Raw genomic sequence first — 9,370 nt, forward strand, 5'->3', positions numbered from 1 at the left:
AAAAGAAAATTATTGAAATTGAGCAGCAAAATCCGTGGAAACTGATGAATGCTGATCAGCGTTAGCTATTGCGTCGATTTTTTTTGTGATATGTGGGAGCAGTCTATTCTCTCACTGCTAACTTTTAATATATTTTAAAGCTATTACCTTTTAATATATTTTTTTTGTGATATGTCTTGACGGCGTCGTAACAAACTTCTGAAAAACCCTAAGCCCTCTTTCCTTTTATTCATTTTCTCTTCCGCCGAGAGTAACGAGACAAGAAAGGACTCGGCCCCTAACTCCCAAGTCATCTAGTCGCTCCCCATTACACTCAAACGAAAGCATTGATAAAATCTTGCTATATCCGCGTTTGGTGAGTAAGGAATTTTCTTTGATTTTATTTTCAGTTCTCGTTAATTCAGTGGTTTTAAAATCGAATTCAATGGTATGATAGTTCTTTGATTCTTGCTTCCAAATTTATGATTGTTTTATTATTTTCAGTTGAAATTATAAACTTGTGATTCCAATTGCACAGTATGAATCTGAGTGATGGCCTTTTGGATCATAAAATCAGAGTTGGTTTACAAATAGCTGTTGATTAATGAAATTTGGTGTGCTGTTGCCTTCAGCTTCATTTTGCTTGTGAGACTTTTATTCGAATCGTTTCCATGAATGTTTTGGTGAAGTAATTCCTTGAAACTTTTGAAAGGAAAGGATGTTTTTCTTTGTTTTTGGGTTGGGGGGTTCAGTTAGTATAGCTCAGATTTCGTACTGAAGTAGGATTATATTAGTCAGTTCTGGAATGGTTTGGATTTTGTGAATGGCAAAAGATTGTCGGATGGGGCAATTTTTATTCCCGTTATTCTGTTCCTATATTCTGTTTTTCAATTAGATAATAGTATTCTACAAAGAAAACAGAGAAAAGATCATGGCCTGAATTTACATTGATTATTGTGATTTTGCTGTTTATGTGTTGAATTTCATGCCACGGAATTTATTCGCTTCTTTTATAGTCTGTTATCATGTTCGTATTGGACCTCTTTTTCATGGGTTTATGATGTTAGGATTATATTGTTAGAACTTTTTGAATGGCATTTTTGAATGAATATATTACATCATAATCAAATGTTTTGTTATTCCAGAACTTGGGTGATCAATCACAATGCAGTCTGGTGAAGCTTCTTGTTCAATGGAAGTAGAAAAGGTTATAGATGAAACATCTTTGCCGGTGAAGCCAAAGTTTGAGCCTTTGAAGGCTCATGAGATGTCTGATGGTCGAGTTCAATTTAGGAAGGTTTCGGTTCCACCACATAGGTATTCACCTCTTAAAAAAGCGTGGATGGATATTTACACTCCTATATATGAGCAAATGAAGATTGATATCCGTATGAACCTCAAGGGTAGAAAGGTTGAATTAAAAACCAGATCTGATACACCAGATGTTAGTAACCTGCAGAAATGTGCAGATTTTGTACACGCCTTCATGCTAGGCTTTGATGTTATAGATGCTATTGCACTACTGCGATTGGATGAACTATATGTGGACTCTTTCGAAATCAAAGATGTTAAAACCCTTAGAGGTGAGCACTTGTCTCGTGCCATTGGAAGACTCTCGGGTAAAGGAGGCAAAACAAAGTTTGCTATTGAGAATGCTACGAAAACAAGAATTGTGATAGCTGACACTAAAATTCACATATTAGGATCTTTTCAAAACATTAAAATTGCTAGAGATTCTCTGTGCAGCCTCATTTTAGGGTCTCCTGCTGGAAAGGTATACTCGAAGCTTAGACAAGTTACTGCTAGATTGGCTGAGAGGTTTTGATAATTTTATTTGTCATTATAGCTCCATTTGAGATTTTATGTGCTGAATTTTTGTGATTTTAACTGTCATTTACATTTTTGTCTTGGTGACCTTGTTGCCACTTGCTGAAATGATTCATTATGAAGAATAACAATACCATCTGTTGTTTTCAGTTGCAATTGGAATTGATAATGCTTTTGATTCAGCGTCTTTTGTTTCAATCTTTTGTTGCTTCTCCCATTACTACTACTGCTACTCTAATTAGGCATGGCCGGTTCAGTGAATAACCATTGACAGGCAAGTCAGCATCTCAACCTGAATGATGCATCTTGCTTCGCATTTCGAGATGTCATTTTCAACATATAAATCTATTTTTTTCCAGTGATCAGAATCAGATATATTGTCAAGGTAACAGGAGGAATGATTAGAAGTCTCGTTACATAATCAGTCAGTTTTTACATAAGAATATCACTGATTTATGCACGCATGAAAAATGTAATTAAGACACAATGTAGTGGAAAGGTAGAGCTCTGTAACCTTCGTTTCTTATTGGGTGATCTGAATCTTGAAGCTTAAAACCAGAACCAGACGTTAATTTTCTAGACTCAGAATTTCCCATTTCCCAAATAGTGTATACAGGGGGTAACATGTTGCGAGGCAAGAGTTTGTTTTCACCTGTCCTTGACACGAGACGGGTTTAAAGAAGGGTTTATGTGGGATTATGTTTTCACCTATCCTTCTAATATTAAGAGTAATCCTATTTGCATTTGCCCTCACGACAGGAAGTCACTACCATCAGATCAATATGAGGCTGAAACAAAAGAATTAGATGATTATCCCACCCATTTAGCAAATAGAATTTGGCTTAACATTGCGAATCAATGCAGCTGGGAAATATAAAATTAAACCATAGCCTTCCACCAAATGGGGAGTGACTAGATGACTTGGGAGTTAGGGGCCGAGTTTCTTGTCTCGTTACTCTATTCGGCGGAAGAGAAAATGAATAAAAGGAAAGAGGGCTTGGGGCTTTTCAGAAGTCTGTTACGACGCCGTCAAGACATATCACAAAAAAAAATATATTAAAAGGTAATAGCTTTAAAATATATTAAAAGTTAGCAGTGAGAGAATAGACTGCTCCCACATATCACAAAAAAATCGACGCAATAGCTAACGCTGATCAGCATTCATCAGTTTCCACAGATTTTGCTGCTCAATTTCAGTTATTTTCTTTTTTTCAATCTTTGATTATATGGGATTTGGGGATTTTAGTGTTTGGTGTTCTGTTGAAATTAATGTTTTGTTCAGTAACTATTTGTAGCATTGTTGGTTTGCATTAGATGTGTTCATTGACGGGATATATTTTAGGCTTGATTTGAAAAACTTAAACAGACATAAAAATTTCAGGTATTTAATCTTGGAAGTTTGTTGCAGATGGTTCAGTAGAAAGCATATAAATTGTACTATGATTCTAAATTTGTAGAAAGCATATAAATTGTACTATGATTCTAATTTTGAAGAAATTAGCTATAAACAGAGCTAAAAGAATTCAATTATAACATTTAAATCTATATAAATGGTAAATTAATTCGCTGTCTTTTTGTTTCAGGAAGAGCAATTACAATAAACTACTAGAGGCTGCAGATGTGAAGAAATCATAATAATTTTATACATAAATTCTGACCTATAATATGCTTTGTGCTGCTGATTTATTTGCTATTTTATATATATAATTTAACATCCATATGCTTCATTTTAAATTCCCTTCCCTTGTTATGCAAGTTCTTGAAAATTTCCTTTTCCAGAGGGAGTGAATCAGATTAAAGAATTAAGAGTGGACATTGATGCATTAGAAACCAATATTGCTGTCTTCTTTTGTTAAAGGTTTCAGTAAGAGAATTTGAACAAAGTGATATATTTACTCTTTCCTTTTGTTTGTTTGATCAGAAATATGTGGAGAGCTCAAAGTTGTTGACAGATGAACTATGCAAGAGCTTGGAACAACATGGTATTGATGCTAGATGGCCAGTTCAAGTAATTGGTCCCCAAAAGCTATAATTTTATTATAGATTCTGCAAAAGAACTTTTCAATTTTGTTAGTTGATCTGTTTGGCATTGCTGTTATAGTAATAATTGGAAAAATCACTATTTTGAATATGTTGATTATGAATGATCAAACCTGTCTTTAATTTTACAGTAAATTTAACCCAGATTCACATAAGATGAATTATCAAGATTTCACCAGGGGTGATCTCAAGGTAGGGAGTGAAGAGGTTGCTAAATACAAGGTCAGACTGACCCTTTTTAGTATTTAATTTCTTATGATACTTAATTCCTATTGAAATTACTATTTTGTTACTAATGCATGGGCTCTATGCTAATGTTTTTAGTGTTATGTCTTCAATCATAGATTCTCCATATGTGATGAATGCTTGTTTGTAAACAGACTGATGCTTTTGTGAAAATTTTGAAGTTTTACTGTTTTTGCTTGCAAAATTATGTATATTTGAGGCTTTTTGTGGTATATTAGTCATACTCATCTTGATCAAACTATCAGAATTAAATTTGTACTTTGTTATCAAACTGTCAATCCTCATTTATTTTGTTCATGTCAAGCTGCAAGTACAATAACTAAAGGATTGCTAAAACAAAAATAACCTTAAAACTCAATCGTGATTCCTGCCTGTCTACTTGAGATCTCTCTTTTGGTCTTATTTTTGTTTCTTCTTTCTCCTGGACTGCTTCATTCTATTGATTTTTGTGGTTCAAGTAACACGACACTTGCACCAACAAAGTGAATTTATTGATTTTGATTGATTTCTCCTTGATTGCTGGCATTGAAAATTGTTCTCCTCAAGACTATTGCATTGCATCGATCTGTCTTTGCATTTTCCATATCATGGCTTCATGTCCATTACCATCTCTCTCCCTTTCGAAGTGAAAACTTCTGTGATAATATTTCATCTTACTGTATCAAATTTTGTCTTTTGATATGTGTTTTCAAGTCTTTTTGCCTACTAGTTTTTGTAGTTGATTTGCTGCTTATATTCTCCATTCGGCTCACTTGGCTATTGATTATTCCTTTCAAGATTCCTCCATATGTAAGAGTTTTCTTTATCCTTTTCGTCAGGTAGCATGTGATAATAATTTTTGATTATCATTTAAACTCATTTATGTGTTCATAAAGATCTTGTCTCTCTATTTTGCGATGACATATCTACTTTGCATATGTCCAACAATCCTGTTTTTCACGAAAGAATTAAACATATAAAATAGATTGTCATTTTGTAAGAGAAAATATCATCAATGGAATTATCAAAGCAGAGTATATTAAGACTGATCAACAGGTTGCAGACTTGTTCACTATAGCTCTATATCCAGGACAAATTGATAGAAATGATCCAGGCCCAAGGCCCCTTTTAGTGTATTCTACAAGATGCAGGTCTGCTGATGGGCAGAATTGTGGACCAATTGGAGAGGGAAGGTATCTTTGGCATATGGTATGTTTGGCAGAATTCTCTGCACGAGCAATTGCCTGGGTGTTGATTCGTCAGCCATTATCTTTTTCTTTGGATATCTGTTATTTTCCTTTGTTCCTTCTTCAAGTAACGAGTTAGAAATCTTGTAACCAGAATATACAATCAATAGAAACTCTCTTCAGATTTCCTTATTGAGTTCATATTCTTATTGTTATCTCCTCTGCTTCTCAATGTTCTCATCTCTATCATTGGTCTGACCTGCTGGATTCGAACCAAAACCAGAATGGACACCCGAGTTGAAACATTAGAGAAGGACATTGCTTCCATTGAAGAATCCTGAACCGGCCTTCAGCTTGAACAAGCTGCTGTTAAGCAAGTTGAGCATAAAAGATTTGTATGCTCCACTTGAGGCGAGTAACAAAAGTAAAATCAATTTAATTATATGTTTTCGTTAATAGTATAGTTTGTAAATATAAAGTGTAAAAGAGTAATTAAAGTGTCAGTAATTATTTTTTATTATTATCTTTGTCTAAATAGTTAAGACAATTATCAATAAAAGTAACCATTGATATGTTTGGCTTTTGGAATCCTTTTCCTTTTTTCTCTCTAGTCATATCAATAGCTCCTACTTTCTATTCTTTCTTTCCCTTTTAATTTCATTCACTTTAATAAACTTATATTTATGTTTTCTTTATTTTTGTTATTGTTGTTTATCTTCATATTTGATATTTTTTATCTCTTCATTGTGAGTGGGAATGACCATGGTTTCAGAATCACTGATTTTGGTTTCAAAATTGCAGGTTCCGGTTATAAAAAAAAAGTGGAACCAAAATCGAACCACTTTTACACAGTTTGAAATTGCTGGTTCTTGTTTTATTTCGACTTTGAACCGAAATTAGATAATATACTTCAAACTTTTTAAAATGTTTTTTTAGATTTGTAGCTTGAATAAATAATAATAATAATAATAATAAAATATTACTATTGAAAAAACTAAACCAGTTTAATAAAATTCTTAAAAAAATACTTTAAAAAATCACAATAAAATTAAAAAAAATAAATCGAAAGTTCTTTTAAAAACATGTTTTTCATGGTTTTAATCAGAACCGCGAGTCTTGGTTTCAAAAACTGAAAATTTCAAAAATTGAAAAATTCAAAAAAGAAGAATTGGAATCGAATTTAAGTATATGTTTTTCATTGGCGCGTGGTGCGCCGTCTATTCATCATTGTTTTTGCAGATAGCAGTTTATTGGTTTTTCAGGCGGTAAACAGTGAGGCCAGGGTTGTAAAAGAAGTCATTGAGATTTATGCTTCAGCTTCAGGCCAACAAATCAATATGAACAAGTCTTCTCTTTGTTTTTCAAAGAATGTTAGTGCAGCTTTGAGACTTCTTCATAAAGTTTAGAAAATCATATAAGACTGTGTAAGAGACAATTATTGAAATTAGAACTGCTTCACAGAGCCTTAATCAGGTTTAGAAAACTAATTAGAAACCCAAGTAGTGAGATATACTGTAAATAGAAGAACTGTTTAGAACTTGGTATATTCACTTATCAGAATTTCAGAGTTCTAATGTTCAGAGAAGACAAGACCTATTTCAGTTTTAGAACATCAGAATCATTAACAACTTTAGCATTTCTAAAATATAAACAGAAGTGTAAATAAAGCGGTATCAAGAAAAACTTCAGAAATTGAAAAGATTAACACAGTGATTTATAGTGGTTCGGCACTAACTCGCCTACATCCACTCCCCAAGACTCATCTTGAGATCCTCAACTATGTTATCTCTTTTCAAGGGTAGGAGACAAACCAAGAATACAAGGCAATAGATCAACACCAAGATCTATCCTTTATTAGGCATGGCCACCGGTTCGGTTCTAACTGAAATCGAACCGGAACCGAACCGTACTGTAGACGAATCGAAACCGGCAGTTCAAAATTTTATAACCGGAACCGGCGGTTCAAGGGCCGGTTAAGGTTCATGTGAATGTTAAAAAATGAACCTGAACCGGCCCGGAACCGGCGGTTTCGATCCGGTTCGAACCTGATTCACAAACAAATTATTTGTTGCAATAATACTTAATTTATAAAAAGTAGTGAAAAAAACATCATCATTTATAAAAAACATTATCACTTAATTAGCCGTTTGAATCTTTTTTTTTTACACAATTTTTTTTCAAGGTTCAAACGGCTAGTCAGTAGTTTGAGGTGTCAATGACATTTAATTTTTTTAGTTTTGGTAAATAAATTTTATTCATTTATTATAATTTACTAAATTATCCAAAAAATAATTGTTTTTTTTCTATTATAAGGGACAATTTGGGAAACTACATAAATGAAAAATATGTATAAATATGATGAGTTAATTATTTTTTTTCACAACCAATTATATCCTATATCTCCTCTTCTTAATATTGCTTTATTTTCATACATCCAATTCTAAATTCCATTAATTTCATATTCCATTTTCATTTTTTTTTCCATAATTCCATTTAAAATTATGGCACACAATTCACAAAGCTCCAAGGGAAAGCGAGTTGCTCAAAGCGTGGAAGAAATTGATTCAAACGATCCATTGATTGATTTTTCACCACAAGAAGCAATATCTCCTAATATTTCAATAGGTAAACCACCAAAATCAGATATTTTCAAGAAGCACTTTGCAAAAATTGTTCAAGATAATGGAGAAATCAATGCGGTTCGATGTAATTATTGCAAAAAAGAATATGCATTCAAGCTTGGAGGAGGCTATGGCACTCTCAATAGGCATTTAAAATCACATCATCCAAGTGAGGTAGGAATGGATGTAACTCAAACTCAATTATCGTAATCGAGGTATGGTGATCCTAACACTCCTCTATTTAAATATAGTGATGAAACTAATAAAATTGAAATGGCTAAAATGGTTTGTATGGAACGATTATCTTTTTCATTTGGTGAAAAAATTGGATTTAATAACTATTGTAAAAAAGCATTAAATCCTTTAGCAAAAAAGATACCTAGGAATACACTTAAAAGGGCTATTTTATCTATTTATTTAAAAGAAAAAGAAATTTTAAAAATTTATTTGCAAATTTTAATGGTAAAATTGCCATTTGTTGTGATATTTGGTGTGATGCTTGGCAAACTCATTCTTATATGGGTGTTACATCCCATTGGATTGATAATGAATGGAAACTTGAAAAAAGAATTATTGCACTTAGAGTTTTTGATGACTCTCACACCGCGCATAATTTTTACCATGTTAAATATTATTTTAGAAGAATATGGTTTGACTAAAAAAATTTTTACAATTGGTTTTAATAATGCCAGTGCAAATACCGCATCAATAAATGAATTAAAAACTCTTTGTCAACCTAAATTTGGTGGACAGTTTTTTCACACTAGATGTGCATGTCATATTTTAAATTTATGTGTTCAAGATGCATTAACAACATTAAATGTATTTTTACGTCCAATAAAAAAATGCTTTAAATCATTTATGGACACATGGATATGTAAGAAAAGAATTTAAAAATTTTTGTCACTCTATGGGAAAAAATATAAAAAATTTTCAAGAGATATTCCTACAAGGTGGAATTCAACTTATAAAATGCTAAATGAGTCTTATGAATATAAAGATATTCTTTCTTCATTTATGCAATTGCATGCATCACATTTTCAACTTTATCCAACCAATTGGACTATTTGTAAAAAAATATTAGATATTTTGCAAGTTTTTGAAAATTGTACGAGAATTTTTAGTGGTGTTTATTATCATACCTCCCATTTATTTCCATTTCATTGTTTGGCCATAAGTAGTGCCATAATTGAAAATGAAAATGATGATGATTTACAAGAATGTATATTCATGATGAAAACTAAATGGTTAAAAGATTATACTGAAATTCCGGATTTAAATTTAGTTGCATTTTTCTTTGTCATAGATTTAAGTTAGTTGCATTACAAGAATTTTTTAGTCTTTATTATGGATCTTTTAATATTGAGGCAGATTATTTTCTCTTACTAATAATATTTAAGGTATGTCCGTCAATTGTATGATGAGTATTCTAAATTAGTATCTCCCCTTCCTCAAGTATCAGATCCACAAACTACACAATCCGCTAAATTT

The 9,370-nt window shown here is 32.2% G+C and overlaps 1 protein-coding gene across 8 annotated transcripts; it reads left to right on the forward strand.

The window, feature by feature from the left end:
* The first annotated feature begins 200 nt into the window (after positions 1-200).
* On the forward strand, positions 201-5,459 carry LOC149498915 (uncharacterized). Of its 8 annotated transcripts, none has more exons than XM_089720182.1 (5): positions 201-355; positions 1,125-1,753; positions 3,728-3,788; positions 3,992-4,068; positions 5,128-5,459. In XM_089720182.1, exons 2-5 carry the CDS (start codon positions 1,145-1,147, stop codon positions 5,395-5,397), a joined length of 1,017 nt encoding a protein of 338 aa, XP_089576308.1. In that variant the 5' UTR covers positions 201-355; positions 1,125-1,144; the 3' UTR covers positions 5,398-5,459. The 8 variants fall into 8 exon arrangements, 7 of the variants coding, with proteins under 7 accessions (XP_089576308.1, XP_089576312.1, XP_089576324.1 ...); XM_089720186.1 differs by having other exon boundaries at positions 202-355; positions 5,162-5,218; XR_016320451.1 differs by having other exon boundaries at positions 203-355; positions 3,978-4,068; positions 5,128-5,230.
* The last annotated feature ends 3,911 nt before the right edge of the window (positions 5,460-9,370 follow it).

Source organism: Jatropha curcas, chromosome 1 (assembly GCF_041381405.1).
Source record: "Jatropha curcas cultivar XTBG-Jc1 chromosome 1, XTBG_Jcur_1.0, whole genome shotgun sequence".
Lineage (NCBI taxonomy): Eukaryota > Viridiplantae > Streptophyta > Magnoliopsida > Malpighiales > Euphorbiaceae > Jatropha > Jatropha curcas.

What these genes read in the sequence shown, in the direction of transcription:
- LOC149498915 (XM_089720182.1), top strand. Translation starts at nt 1,145, where the DNA reads ATGCAGTCTGGTGAAGCTTCTTGTTCAATGGAAGTAGAAAAGGTTATA. An exon ending in TAGGGTCTCCTGCTGGAAAG is followed by an intron (nt 1,754 to 3,727) that starts GTATACTCGAAG and finishes TTGTTTGATCAG; the next exon opens with AAATATGTGGAGAGCTCAAA. An exon ending in AAGAGGTTGCTAAATACAAG is followed by an intron (nt 4,069 to 5,127) that starts GTCAGACTGACC and finishes ACTGATCAACAG; the next exon opens with GTTGCAGACTTGTTCACTAT.